At 32.2% G+C, this 16209-nt stretch overlaps 2 protein-coding genes across 2 annotated transcripts; both read right to left on the bottom strand.

Moving 5' to 3' along the window:
- Nucleotides 1–3815: 3815 nt before the first annotated feature.
- Nucleotides 3816–6977, bottom strand: LOC131020038 (DNA-directed RNA polymerases II, IV and V subunit 6A-like). The gene is made up of 6 exons (XM_057948669.1): nucleotides 6788–6977; nucleotides 6615–6648; nucleotides 6345–6520; nucleotides 6194–6245; nucleotides 4174–4241; nucleotides 3816–4096 (listed from the first exon to the last, which is right to left on the bottom strand). Exons 1-6 carry the CDS (start codon nucleotides 6817–6819, stop codon nucleotides 4027–4029), a joined length of 432 nt encoding a protein of 143 aa, XP_057804652.1. The 5' UTR covers nucleotides 6820–6977; the 3' UTR covers nucleotides 3816–4026.
- Nucleotides 6978–13490: 6513 nt separating this feature from the next.
- LOC131020037 (60S ribosomal protein L36-2-like) lies at nucleotides 13491–14801 on the bottom strand. Its single transcript, XM_057948668.1, has 4 exons — nucleotides 14553–14801; nucleotides 14156–14260; nucleotides 13796–13995; nucleotides 13491–13711 (listed from the first exon to the last, which is right to left on the bottom strand). The coding sequence occupies exons 2-4, from the start codon at nucleotides 14255–14257 to the stop codon at nucleotides 13681–13683; spliced, it is 333 nt and encodes a 110-aa protein (XP_057804651.1). The 5' UTR covers nucleotides 14258–14260; nucleotides 14553–14801; the 3' UTR covers nucleotides 13491–13680.
- Nucleotides 14802–16209: the final 1408 nt, after the last annotated feature.

Here is a 16209-nt window from a genome sequence, read left to right as displayed (position 1 = left end):
GTTGAGTTCTTGTGCAAAAAAAATTGTGTGAATTGAATCGATAAGATCACAACTAGGTTACACACGAGTCAAGATAGACTACGGTGGTAGTTGGTTACGATTACGATCAAACCACTAGTTAGACCAACGGTTTTCGGTTTTATTTTTCCTTTTTGTTTAATGCTGATACCTTATGCTTATGTCTATATTTACAATGTATTTAATTTAATTTACATAGATATAAATATAAAAATGAACTATCGTATGAAATCATTCAATTAAGTAAACAAAATGATGTTAATTATAAGAATTCATGAACTTTTATTAGATTTCCGTTTTAGGAACGTTTTATAAATTTATATAATATATGAAGACGTAATTGGAGTATTTATTTTTATTTTTTTCGACAAATTTTGTTCTTTCTTTTGTCATTTATTTTTTCACACTTTTTCTTCTCTCGACACCCTCTATCATGCACGTTTCTCTCTCTTTTTCTTTTAAATATTTGTCTCTACTTTTACCATTTTTTTTTCTTTTTTTTGTATTACAAACAACTTATTCATAGATTTATATTAAGTTATTCGTTATTCTCGTTTCTCATGAAACTATGAGAAACTAGTCATTTTCAGTACAACACACACACACACATATATATATATATATATATATATATATTGTATAAACATATTACAATAATCAATTTAATATATATGCAACTAAAAATAAAATAGTTATTATATTAAAATTTGAAATGACGAGAACAAATTGAAAAATACAAAAATATATAAGTGTAAATCATATTCAATATATTTTTTTTATTATATCTGATTGTCAATCTAATATTAAATCTAATTGAAAAGAATATGTTTGTTTCAATCAAAAAAAGAAAAGATTATGTTTGTATAAATAATTCGTACAAAAACATAACTACAAATTAGATAAATTTAAATCATATAAGAACTTTTATTTTTTTGATATATACTACTCCCTCCGTCATATTTCAAATGTCTCTAAATTATAGGATTGTCCTATAATTTTGAGACATTTAAAATGTGACGGAGGGAGTGGTAATTATTTATCTTAAAATTTATAGTAAAATTGACAAATTTTACTTTAAAAAATTATATTCTTAAAATTAAAAGGTTCTAAAATGAATGAATATAATTGCATTCTTCTTAGTTGCATTAATAACTATTATTAGTAAAAAAATATATGTAAATAAAAAACATAAAAATTGATATATAACAAAAACATTAAAAAAAAATTAAAAGGAATGTAAAAAGAAAATAAGTATACTCAACATCAAAAAGAGAGAAGATATGCGAGAGAATTGAGGAGAATTGAGAAGATATTTAAAAAAGAAAATAAGTGTACTCAACATCAAAAATTCGTGCGCCTACACTAAAATCCTATAAGCAAACTATATGAAAAAAATATAAAAAGATTTTTAGATCAAACAGTAGGAAAACCAAATCAAAGATTTGTGATTACGTAATTCATCAAAAGAATCCTTCTATCTAACTAAAATAAAATTAATAGCAGCAATAACTATTACCTTGAATATGCGAATTTCTTCAAAAGTGGAAAATAAGGTTATGCTGAAGAATTGTTTCAGCCGAAAAAAATATTTGGTATCTCCCCAAATTCGTCATTAACCTCCTATATATACTAGGCTACTAGCTCTAGAATCTTTGATAAGCATGAAAAATAAATTGTAGTTTGAATAGAATTCCTAACTTGAATAAAAGAAACGTGATATGATATACATATAGGGGAGCGCTCCAATGAGACCGCCTATTTTTAGTGAGACTTAAGAGACGATCTATTGCATTTATTTCATCAATCGTATGACTGATATTGTATCTAGAGGGATAATTTTTTGTCTCAAGGTTCGAATCCTGGAGGGAGCGAAATATTTTAAATTTCGTTATTCATCAATATATACTGCATTATTCATCGGTATATACAGCTTTGTTCATCAGTTTATATGTCTTATTCATTACCAATTTTTTAAATTTCGTTATTCATAAGTATATACTGTCTTGTGGCCCTTGTTCATCAGTATATATGTCTTATTCAATTTACTCAGGGTGTCCGAAAAATGGTTGGCTGATGCAAGAGTTCAATATTTCTTTTTCCATATTTTTTTTGTAAATCAGTTGCTTGTGCTCTAATGAGGAGGTACTTATTAGTAACTCTAACATCTTGTCTTTGACTTTCAAGGATTTCAAGATTGCTGAACAGATAGAGAGAGAAGGGAAAGGTTGCCTAATTGTTGTGAACAAATGGGACACTATACCCAATAAAAACCAGCAAACTGCTATGTAGCCTATGTTCTAAGGAAGATGTAAGAGCAAAGCTCCGTACGTACTTATCTGCAATAATTCAAAACAAATGTTTGATAGAGTGTGTTCTCTTTGGTTGCAAATTTATCATAAGAAAATGAGAGATAAGAACAGATGAAAAAGTTTTATCACATTTTAGTGGCCTCCATCTTTTTTATCTCATGTTCTCTTGGGTGGAAAAATATAGGAAAATTATCCACTCCACAGAATATGTGAAAAGAGTGGAAAAATAATGAAAATATACTTTTTCCGCCCTTTTTCAAAAGTTCTCGACCTTATTTAATGCACCCAACTTTTAGTTACCTGAAAAACTGAAGTTTAACCTTTTATTCTAAGGGTGCGTTTTCTTTGGTTGCAAATTTATCATAAAAAAGGAAGCGATAAAAAAAGATGGAGAAAAAAAAATCACAGCCATTTTCTATGACTCATATTTTAGGGTGAAAAATATGGGAAAATATTATCATATCAATACTCCATAATATAATCATGAATTGGAATGAAAATGAGTTGCTTGATAACAAAAATTCATGCTTCCTACGGAAAATTATTCACTCTAGAGAACATGTAAAAAGAGTGAAAAATTGTGAAAATATATATTTTCCACCTTTTTGTGTCAAAGAGAACGCACCCTAACATGCTAGGAACTATTTGATTGCTTGTTATGCCTATAACAGTTTCACTCAGAGAAGTTCCACTTTTGTTTGCACTTTATATGCTTATTAGAATTCATGACCTACTTAATATTCTCGCAGAAATAGGTTTGCAATGTAATGTCGTAGAAATACTAGTTTCCCCTCATATGTTAAATTCTTGTAATAGTTACTCCCTCCGTCCACAAATTGCATTATCATATTTTTTTTTGGTTCGTCCACGAAATGCATCTTCATTTTTATTTTTATTAAGTATATCTCACACAATCCACTTACAACATACTAGCAACAGCAGCTTCCCTGGAGACGGTGGCGAGCGGTGGAGAGGGGGACGACAGCAGGGGGAGGAGAAAAGTTCGATCGATGAGAGATTAAGCAATAACTCTTGCAAAGAAGAATTGCGAATGAAGAAGACATGATTGAAAAAAAAAAAGAATTTATCTTACATAGCCGTTGAAAGGAGAAAAAAAATCGATTGAAATACCTGTTGAAATTCAAACTTAAACATTTTTTTATAATGTAAAAAATCGATTGAAATACCTGTTGAAATTCAAACTTAAACATTTTTTTATAATGTTGGCGTGTGTGTTTACACACTCTAAATAAAGCCGGATGACTCAAACTCATCAAGTCACAACTCAAGTCAAAGGGGCATGCATCGATTGACTTATCAGCACAGCTCACTCGAGTCATCTTATCAAGTCAGTCGATATGAATGCTTTAAGATGTTACTTTTACAACTTATAAATTATTTAAGAATTTATTTTATCAAATAATTTTATAATCTCCTAAACAACTTATAATATGTTTTAAGGAGTTTATAAGCTTATGCCAAACACTCTTTTAGATGCAACGGAAACCGAGAGATCTAATTTGTACCATTTCGAAGTAAGATAGGTGGCCAGTGACAAGCCCAAAACATTACACCATCAAGTAGAGTATGCAAAGATGAGTCAATCACAGACATCCATATCTCTTCATGGCTTAAAATTAGGTTGCGCTTACATATTTTGTTCGAGCTGGCTTCGATTTTAAAAAAGATCCCAAACATCTTAGTCGCCTCCAACTTGTCTTTTCCAGGAGTCTTCAACGATCAATTCATCCACCCCCCAATCTTCGTAGCTGTAGTTATCCCATTAAGATTGAAGTCAATAACTAAAACATAAGAAAATCATTCTGCCAGAATAAAATATTCTTGCCTTCCATCAGGGAGGTAACGACGGATTGTGAAAGGTATTTTTCGCTCCCGCAGCTCTTTCATTGCAATCTGAATGTAGAATGGATATTAGACATAAAACCAAATTAACAATGTCCGCTGCTTTAAAAAGGAGAAATATGCACATACAGACTATCATGACAAATAATACAAAACGCAGTGAGCTATTATTTATTATTACAATTATGACAAAGCAAGGCTTTTGCTTTTAACAATTATGTGTGATAAATTTGATATGCATCCTATAATAACATTTAATACAAATCCCAGTGAGCTATTATGACGAATATCTGTGTTAAAATTGGAATACATCCTGTGCAGCTTCAGGAGTTTGTATCACAAAGTCAAGAGCATATCTAAGCAAAAAAAACATCCGAACAATTTTATTAAAACATTGTGATGCTCTCCAAATATAGGTCAATCGTGCTTCAAGTACAAAGATTGAAAAACACACTACCAGCATTGCCTCTAGACAGTCATAAAATTCAAGCTTTTAGGTTTCTTATGTATTATGTATTATATCATCAAACAGAGACAATAGAGGAACTAAGATGAGAGATTGAAACTGGTTTATGAGTGTCAATGACCCAATGAATAGATCAAACCTCCAACTGCCTTAGTCCAGCCCAAATAAACAACAGAATCAAATCATTAAATAAGAAATTCCAATAAATATGAAATATGTGGTTGCAAAAGCTTGAACTTTGTTCAGTAATCAAAGTTTTTGAACTCAATCACAGATTCACAGTATTTATTGAGAAACCCAGATCCATTTCAGCAATTGCAATTCCATCAACTTAAACACTTCGTACTGTTCACATCACCATATGATACACTACCTATCAGGAATAACTCTATCCCAACTTTTTATCTGACAGGATTCTCATACACAACAGATCGCTAACATAATTAATTTGGGCACAAACTCAAGAACCAGAATATAACAGTACAAAGAAAAAAGCATTAGGAACTTGCCTTAAGAAACGGCCATATTACAACACAACACTCCAGAAATATGGAAAGTTCAAGTAGAACAAGAGAAGGCACTGTCCTTCTCTTGCTAAAAATGGTAAGCACATAACCTATTAATTGGACTTCAATTGTCTTCACATATGCCGGATGAGAATTTCACCTCGGCAAAATTTCTTTTTATCTTAAAAAACACTACTTCTACATCTTCCCTAAAACTCTAATTATTTGTGAAAAATTCCAACTCCCGCTCACTTCTTGAATTATGGTTACATTTATCTATATCATAATCTAGTTGTCCTGTTTATCAAGATTTAACTCTAATCATAATAAATCAATCTATCCATCATAATAAATCAATCTATCCATCAGCCTCCAAACAATTCCATCCTTTCAAATCCGAATTTTCCAACAAGTTAGATCAAATAAGGCCACTCAATGATATAGAACTTTTACTTTCAACTCAACCACAACTCAAAAACTTCAAAAATTTACACATTAGAGATCAGCAATGAGAATAGTTTAACCAAAAAAATAACCTATTGCTAAAAATGGTAAGCACATAACCTATTAATTGGTAAGCACATAACCTATTAATTGGACTTCAATTGTCTTCACATAAGCCGGATGAGAATTTCACCTCGGCAAAATTTCTTTTTATCTTAAAAAACACTACTTCTACATCTTCCCTAAAACTCTAATTATTTGTGAAAAATTCCAACTCCCGCTCACTTCTTGAATTATGGTTACATTTATCTATATCATAATCTAGTTGTCCTGTTTATCAAGATTTAACTCTAATCATAATAAATCAATCTATCCATCATAATAAATCAATCTATCCATCAGCCTCCAAACAATTCCATCCTTTCAAATCCGAATTTTCCAACAAGTTAGATCAAATAAGGCCACTCAATGATATAGAACTTTTACTTTCAACTCAACCACAACTCAAAAACTTCAAAAATTTACACATTAGAGATCAGCAATGAGAATAGTTTTCTACATGTCATATACATAATCGAACTTCTTACCTCCAGTGGATCAGTTTCGCCCTCCAACTCCACCATCACCGGTGCATTCATGCTGCCAAAACACACACCCAAATATAAGAAATAACCAAAATTATAGCAAAATTAAGCGAATGTACAAGCTAAGACCTCAAAAAACATTAGAAACCCAAACCTAATCTGCAGAGCCCGCGTGCCCAAAATTCTCGCCCGCTCATACTTAGTCATATACTTGGACGTTTTCCGAGGGCGTTCCACAGCCTCCTGCTCCTGCTTCTCATCTCCCTCGCCTTCGACGGCGTCCAGTATCTCCTCAGCGGCGTTGTTGTCTTCCTCTATCTCTGCCCCTTCCTGCAAATTGCATAATAAAACCAAAATTATTAACTATTAGTATTATTTATGCAAACAAAGAAAAGTGATGAACAAAAAACAAAGCTAAACTCACATCAAGCTCGGGCTCCGGTGGCTCATCCTCGTACCTATTGAAAAATCAAAGGTTTGTGTTATTTAATTTGATATTTTTTTGTAAACCCACATAAACCCTAATCGTGTTAAAGAAGATGTTTTGGTTCGTTTATGGTAGGTAGAAAATTGAGAAAATTCAAAAAGGTTACGAACCCTCCATCCATATCATAGTCTTCGTCTGCCATGGCGCTGAGGGTTTTCCTTTCTTCTCTCTAGTGCTTGCTCTCTGCTGCGCTGTTTTTGCTGAAATTTGCAGATTTGACTTCTCATTTACACACTCGATAAGGCCAAAAAGTAATTAAATGGGCCTGTCACAGCCCACTATCCACAAGCTACTAAGCCAGGCCCGCTTTTTTTTTTTTTCTTCTTCTTTTTTTGATTGATAAACAAGTATGTTGACATACTTTATAAGTTTAAATCTATCTATATATGAAAACACAGTTTCTAACGTAAATTTTTTGGCGCCATTTTAGCAAGTTATTTTTACTGATAAATTATGCAGTTTTTTCCACTTCCACATCTTACACCACAAAAATTACAAATTTGCCGAAAAATAATCGACCAATTTCTATACCAATAGATGCCCAACAAATTTTCCTATCTCAATTTTTCAGAAACCAACATCATCATAACTCTAAACAACTAGAACTTCAGTTTTCAAATCGGATTATATCAAGAAACCTTCTTTTAAACAAAATATTAAAAAAAAAAAAAAATCAAAATTCACCAACCCACAAATAGGTACAGTTTGAATAGCAGATAAATACAATAGAATTCAAAAATCGCGGATGGAGAAGAACGAGAAAAAAAAGGGGATATTTGAAGCCCTAAGGCACCAACTCGGAGCCGCGGAGGTCAGAGAGGCAAACTGATGCAACTGTAGAGGTGAACTTCTCGAGGCTTGCTGCGCTACTGCTGATTTTCCATTTTGCAGCTGCTGGCGGAGAAGACGGGACCGATCGGTCCTTGCGGTGGCGAATGAGAGGCGAGGCGAAGGGAGCGACGAAAAAAGGGGACGTACCGTGCTACAGCTGCTGCCGGAGAAGGTAAGGTGGGAAGATATGTGCGGCGCCGAGTGAGAGGTGAGAGAGATGCAAGGCTACGAGAAACGCAGAAAGTGAGAGAGAGGCGGAGAGAGCGAGACAGAAACAAAGAGGAAAAGGGATTTCTGGTGTGAGAGAGGTGAAAATAACAATATATTCCTATAAAATTTCTAGCGTATAGTGTTTCGAGAAAAGAATTGATTTTTAACATAACCAGCTTTAATTTACTTAATCCAGCCCAATTCCAATTTTTCATGTTGTCAAAAATCTTAAGCCCGACAAAAATATTATTATACTCCATATTCTATTATAATGCCCATCTTTCCATAATATATAACTAGCATTTGTATCCCATGCAATGTACGGGAAAATATTTTTTATTTTTATATTTATATAAAATTAATACTAATTTAATTATTATACTTATAAATATAATAAAATTTTAATTATAATTGAATATATTTGAATTAAAAATTAAAAAAAAAGAATTCACAATTATAAAATTTGATATTATGAAAAACAAAAATAAAAAATAAGTTAAAAGATTAAAAATAAAATACTAATTAAAAATATATTTATTCAAAATAGATGAGGGAGGAGAGAGAAATTTATAAAACTTTAGTATTTAAACAAATTTAATTTTTACATTTTTAATCAAATATTTTAATTTGATATGCATATATAGTATTTTATAATTAATCGAATTTCTCAATTTTGGAAAGAAATGTAACAACAAATAAGAAGTTAAAGAAAATAAAAATAAAAATATAAATATAAATATAAATATAAATATATAATTTAAACATAAATATTCAATTCTATTATAACTACAAAATTGTCACTCAATTTTTAAATTGATTTCAAATTGGAAACTCCATTTTTAATATAGTATAGATTTAGTTAAATGCACGGACATTCAAACTCCAATTTATATTAGGACTAATAGTAATAATATATGTCCCTAAGGGGACACCAAGCTATGCAATCTCATGTGTATGAACAGTGCGGGTTCAAACCTCACTGCTCCCCCTCCCCCAAATAAAAAAAAAAATAGCAATATTATATATAATATTCGGTTATTATTCTATATGCTTCCTTGAATTTTAAAATTAATAAATTTTTATATTTTATTGTTATTAGATTTAATTCATGCACAAATAAAGATATAATAAAAGTTTTAATTTATATATAATATATAAGAGGAGTTTTTTACCTCTAAATTTTCTCTCAACTCAATTTTTTCATCAAAACACTCTCTTTTTTATTTTTTTATTTGTTGGTGAAAAAATAAGTTGATGTCATTTTTTTGGGACAAATTTTTTTTACATGATTGCTTAATTATAATTATTTTAAATTAAATATAATTAAGGAGCAGGAAATTTGTATTAATTTTAATATGAATTTATAAATAAAAAAATAGTTAATATTATTATTATTATTGTACTACATATTTAATTATTATTTTACAATACTCATGAATTTTAATATTATACTCATTAAGTTGATAATATTGTTATTATAAACTATTTTAAGTCAAATACTAATATTTAAAATTAACATATTTTTTTTGTTATCAATTAATCTTATTGATAAATATTGATATTTTGATATTTTACATAATTATAATTTTAAAAATAAATAAATATATCGTGGTCCGTGCCTTGCACGGGAGGTCGTACTAGTATATATATATATATATATATATATATATATATATATATATATAGAGGAGAGATCAAATGAAAATATTCATACGGTACGGTATACCTTATTAAATCGATCATACCTTATACATTACATTTACCTCCAGTATGGAGAAAATTCATACATTTACCTTACCTTTACCTACGGTATACCTTAGTTCGGTATACCTTAAGTACGATATGAAGAATATACAAAACTTTTACCGTACCTTTATTTCGGTATACCTTACCGAATTTCGGTATACCGTACTTTAACGGTATACCAAAATAATCGGCATTACCGAAATTGATAAAATTCAATACAGTAAAAAATTGATAACTTATTTATTTAAAACATGTTTAGATAATGAATAATATTTAACAAATATAATAATGACATAATAATTACAATATATCACAAATAAACAAAAAGTAATACATTTATTATTAATGATATCAATGTAAATTAACACTCATCTGGTGTAATTTTTATTATATATTAATATAGAAAAAGAAAATCCTAAACTTTAGAGAATATAATATACTCCCTCCGTCCATGAAAGAACTTCCTAGGAGGGAGTGACACGGGTTTTAAGAAAAAATATTGTTGAATATATTGAGAGTGGATAAAAGGTAGTAGAGTGTATTGGGAGTGGTGAAAAAGTGTTATAATTAATGTTAAGAGTTGTGAAAAGTGAAAACTAAGGGATTATAAGTGGTGGGGTATAGTTCAAAAATAGTTAGGAAGTTCTTTTGTGGACGTCCCGAAAAGGAAAGATAGGAAGTTCTTTCGTGGACGGAGGGAGTATTTAGTTCATCAAAAAAAAAAAAATAGAAGACATACTAAATGAAATCAAAGACTTCAAGACATAACATATACTTAAAACTAAAATCACTATTAATCAATCATCTCGTGCCCAAGTATTCAATACTTTCATATAATTAGTCTCATATTTAAACTCCAAAACTGAATGCCCCTAAAAAAGCCAAAAAAAAAAAAAACTTCAAAACTGAATGAGAGGACCTGCATAGCACCTCAAATTATCAATATTCTAGAGATTGGACCTGCATAGCACCCTTGACAAGAAGATCAGTTTCTGCTCACCCTTGACATGATCTGATTCTAGAGATTGGACCTGCATAGCACCTCAAATTATCAATATTGTGATTGAGATTCCAAAATGAAGTAAAATGAAATTTGAACTTGACAAAGAGAACTGACACGTGAATCACAAATTATAATTTCCAATGGATTTATTAATCACAAACATATAACTATATCTTGCGGTCTTGCCACATGATTGAATAAATGCGTGTATAACAAAAAAAATCAAATTTTACTTACATTCAATTTATACCAATGAAGCTCTGACTTCACCCTTATAGCTAGGCAATACAAATAGTGAGGAGCACAATTAATATTGTCTACATATCAAGCTTAAGAATTATCTTGATTGTTTTTTGCATCTGCAAAAAAATAATGTCAATATTATATAAATAAAGGAACTTGATAGAATAGAAAAATATAACCATCTTACTCTTTTCAATTTCTTCAATTTCCTTGTACAATTCAAGGTCATCATCGGTTGGATCCTTATATAAGCTGAAATCTTTTGCTTTAAGCCAATCATTAGTGCACACCAATGCCTCCACCATTTTTGGACTCAAACTACTACGAAAATGATCCACAACTCTTCTACCCAAGCTAAAAGCAGACTCACTTAAGTGATGAGACCCGGGTTCGATCCCCTTTGGGAGCGAATTTGGTGATTGAAGAGATAAGGTGGGCTTGGTGAATTCTTGGAGTGTTTGGGGAACTAATTGTTAACATCTAACATAACTTTATCGGATAAAAAAAAAAGAGATATACCTAAAATACCTAATGATTAGGGTTGGGAATCGGGTCGGGTTCGGGTACCCTACCCGAAAAAATCGGGTACCCGAACCCGAAAATCCCCAAAACCCTATACCCGACCCCGACCCCGAAAACGAAATCGGGTACCCTAATACCCGACTCGGGTACCCGAGTCGGGTATTTGGGTACCCTAATTACCCGGTCAAAATCGATGCACCAAATTTTACCAAGAATAGGAGGAAGGAAATCGAAATTTTAACAACAGGTTCTCTAACCACATTGACATGGAAATCGAAATCTGTATGAAAAAAGAAGAAGAAGAAGAAGAAGAAGAAGAAGAAGAAGTTCAGCTGTCATCGGAGCTCGGAGGCAGCACAACTGCTGTGGCCTGTGGGGCGACAAGCTCGGCGGCGGAACGACAGCGCGACTGTGCGAGGGTCGCGGTGGGACTGGCGGTCTGTGAACGACGGCGACGGCCGAGGAGAACAGCGACTGCGGGCGGGCGAGGGGCGCCGCTGGGTCGCCGGAAACGGAAACGATTCTGGAGTGGGGGCGGCCGGGCGGGCTGGGATTGAGAATTTGGGGTTTGCGAAATTGGATTTCAATTCAAAATAAATGGGAACTGAGAAGGGCCGAAGGGATTCAAGGGAAGGGAAGTGGGATTGGATTACAGCTGTGTCGATATATTAAGTAATTTAAAATAATTCAAAATATATTAAATCAATTAATTCGGGTATTTCGGGTATACCCGATACTCGATTTTCTAACACCCTAAATACCCGAACCCGAACCCGAACCCGAACCCGATTTTTTCGGGTATAGGGTACCTGATACCCAATTTTTTTGGGTCGGGTAATCGGGTACCTGATACCTGATCCCGAACTTCCCAGCCCTACCAATGATGAGGAAATTGGCTTATGTTCTGTATACAGTATATTACATTAGAGAATATAAAGGGTTTAAGCTAACATCAGTTGGCTACTTTGAATGTTCACATGGCTGAATACAGATTTTTGAAAGAAGAAAAAGAGAATTTTGGGTGCCATTAAAGGAAATGAAAAGTTTAACTCTCTCTCTATAAAGTTTGGGGCTCCTAAGCAAACTAGGTACCATACTTTGAAGCAGTGAGGCATGGCATGAAAATATCCACTTTTATGAAGTTGCAATGTTCACTTTTATAAAATTATTGCATTTATGTTCAAATTGATTAAATTATTCTTTATATTTTAATTAATATTGCAAAATAAAAATAACTTTATATCGAAAAAATAGGTTGCCGCCTGTGCCTTTTCGAAATCAAACTATTTTTTTTAATTTTGTTATACAATTGCACTTGTATCAGAAAAGTATATAATTTTACACAAAAAATAATGTAAAACCATGAACATCCAAAGATAATGTCGATTGTTTACTTTGATTTGGGTATAGGATCAATTTTTTTTATATATAAAATTGAGTATTTTTAATTAGAAATTATAGATATGAATAATTTGACCATTAACACATAATTTAAGCCAATTACAAAATTTCAAATCAAAATTTTATGGTAAGCGAACTATGGTATCATCATTTAATCACTTTAATCATCATTTAATCACTTTAATTTTTGGGATCTCTCCACTCAATCAATATCTAACATATGTAGTATTCACTTTTTTGCTAGTTAAAAAACAATTCGCTTTTTTATTTCTTAGATATATAGTGGGACTAGTCACAGCTACATTTTTCATGAGAACAGAAAAACATTGCATAATTAACATTTTAAAAAATGATTTGTCCTCCATAAAATTTAAGATAACTAATTTATTCATCTCCACTTAGATCACAAGTCCACTTTTATGAGCTACCAACTACTTAGGTTGTATTTAGTTACCCATATTAAAACATAAGAGAGGACATACGTCAAATATTGTAGTTGTATCGTATGAAATAGTGTCTACTTATTTGGACAAAGTCCTCTTTGGTGATTGTCTTTGTAACTGAAAGAAAGTGACAGGTTTTGAAGCCAACGTAGACAAAAGTAGTCAGATAGCTTTTGTTAATGAAAGAATTGAATTTGGCTAGTCACCAAAAACTATTACAATTGCTCTAAAAGATCTAAGAATTAATGAAGCCAAACCCTACAATTTAAGGGCAAAAAATGCAATGTGTATTTTGTTGAACTATGGAGTTACTTTGTCAATTAATGGATTGATTTTTCCTTATTTCTGCATAGAATTCCAAAATTTTACAATTCAGACGCAGCAACGTGCAAAAAAACACATAGCAGCTCAAAATAAGGAAACAAGCCATCATATTTTTGGCTAGGAAGAATAACCAACACAAACTAGGCCGCCTTCAGAAATAGGGAACTGTAAATGAAGTTACCAATTCGCATGAAAAACTCAAACTTACCAAGAAACAAATGTTAAATTTAACAAAACCAATAAGCTGAAGACATCTCTGCTAATCACTTACTACAGTAGTCTACTTCTTCTTCTCTCCACCTCCAGCAGCCCTATATATACAAAAAAATCAGAAGATTGAATCAGAAGTTATCGAGCAAGAGGATGCAGGAAACACGATACCGAACCACAGTCACCTCATCTTTCGAAGAGCAGATGACATCTCCTCGCGCTTCTTCTTTGCCCTCTTGTGGGTACCCAACTTTCTCTTAGCCACTTTCAGGGCGCGCTTGTCTTTGCCGACCTTAAGAAGCTCGGTGATTCGCTTCTCATAAGGAGCAAAACCAGCCACCTCCCTAATGAGACTTCTAACAAAATGTACCCGTTTGCTGGTTTTCTGTAAGAAAATCTCATATTAAAACTGATCTATACCTAATAGTTTAGGAATAAGTTGATACAAAATAGACATTCAAAATACTGCACACAGAAACTGTTATGTATCTCGGAAAACACAAATTATGCAGCATAGTGCATCAAGGGAAATCTGGGATCTTTACCCCTTTTCTTTCAGAAGGGCGAGGTGCCAGTTCCTTCTTGGTAACGATATGCCCTTTGTTCAAACCCACAAAGAGACCGGAGTTGGGCTGTTTTGGAGCCATTGCCTGAAAAAACAATATAGAATCAGCTAATCATAAGATCGATTCCAATTGCTCTTTAAAAAAGGCAACAACCACGAACCATGATAGTATTGAATCGGCTTCATCAGTCAAGTGAAAATAATGCAACAGATTAAATATATAACGAAATGGAAATCGAAAAGCAAAAGCCTAAAATTAAAATAAAGAACATAGACAAAATTAAAACAAACAAATCAGATTTTCTGTAAACATGTGAACGATTGCTGGAAGAAAACAATTTAAGAGCTTAGATCCGGCCAGAATTGAGGAAGCATACCTTAGCTGAGGAGGAGGGTTGGCGAGTTTGGCGTCGAACGGCGATGTTGGAGGTGTTGGGTATATTTAGAGGAAAGTGATTCTTCTAGATATCGGAGCCCTAAATTGTTATTTGCTTTTGGTCTTCCCCAATTGTTTTGGCCCAAATTTGCTTACAAATTCCAAGTGATATGATGATTCTAGATATAGAATTGCAATTTATAATTTTTTGGGTTTTAGGTTGAAATTATATTTCCTTTTGGGCCACCTCAATTTTTGTTACAAATTCGCATTGATCTGAAGATTCTAGAAATAGAATTGCAATCTTTAATTTTTTTAGTTTTTCTTTAATATATAAATATATGTAATTTTATTATTTTTATATTTAATGCTTTATGTTGTTAAATTTATAAAATATTTTTCAGGCCGATCTACAAATTTTAAACATTTTTGTAAGCAATTGTTTAGTTCAGTTTTAAAAAATATAAATTATGCTTTCCAAAATCATATTTGAATAGAAGCATTTCTTTTCATTTATTTTTGAAAAAGAGGTATTATTTATGTGAAATAATAATATGTTTTTTGAAATATATATATATATATATATATATATATATATATATATATCTTTTCATATGTATATAAAACCATATCTTATTAACATATAATTTTTTATTATTAAATTAATGAACGAATACATTTTATGTGCATTTTTCTATTGCATCGTCGAATTCGTATACTTGTTACTATGTTTTGAAAAGCCTAATAGAGATTGTATTGAATTGGCTCAATTTCATTTTGTTGTCGCGGCCCAATTATTTTTTTACTAAAAAATACAAAGATGGTGGTTGTCAATGAATATGAAAGAGTGTAATGTGTATTCAGAATATTATTACTTATTCAATAAAGTTTATGTTATTTAGATTTTATTTTGGCGTTCACCCTTTTCTTATAAACTGAAGTGGGCTAAATTTATTTGAGAACCCATTTAACTAAATGATTCTGCTACTGGGCCAGCCCAATATGTTTTGAGAATCCAATAAACTAAATGAATTTAGTTAAGTGTTAATATATAAGAATACCCACTTTCATATAGTAAAAATAAATTTTACCCACTCAAATAAAAACATAAAAAAATACTCACTTTTTATGTTAAATGACTAAATTACCCTTCTATATAAATGGCAAACCCTAATTTCCTTTCATTCTCTCATTTCTCTCTCTCTCTCTACCCGCTCTCTCTCCTCTCTCTCTCTTTCTCTCGATCTTTCTCTTCCAAGCGGCGCCGCCGCATGCTCTTCACCACGCCGCTGCCTCAGCACGACCACCGCCAACTGCGTCCTTCACCACGCCGCCGCCTCAGCGCCGATTTCTCTCTCTCGAATCCTCCAACAAGGCGCGGAATTCCTCCTCCAGAAACACCATGGCGTGCTGCAGCGCCACGCTCGTCTGATTCATCGACGAGTTCACGTTCGAATCCGCCGGGAACTCGCTCAACGCGTTCGTCAATTTGGAGATGCGCTGGACGAAGTGGATGAACAGCAAATCGTCCTCCGTCATCTTGCCGAATCTGGTGCAGGTGTCGCTGGATTTTTTGTATTTCTTCACTCTTGATTCGATGATTTTCGGCGTGAAGGGAGCCTGGCCTAATTTAGTTTCCTGATTTGGTTTTTGATTTA

The sequence above is a fragment of the Salvia miltiorrhiza genome, chromosome 4 (assembly GCF_028751815.1).
Source record: "Salvia miltiorrhiza cultivar Shanhuang (shh) chromosome 4, IMPLAD_Smil_shh, whole genome shotgun sequence".
Taxonomy (NCBI): Eukaryota; Viridiplantae; Streptophyta; class Magnoliopsida; order Lamiales; family Lamiaceae; genus Salvia; species Salvia miltiorrhiza.
Note: the sequence above shows the minus strand (reverse complement) of the source record. Positions and strands in the feature narration are given on the sequence as shown.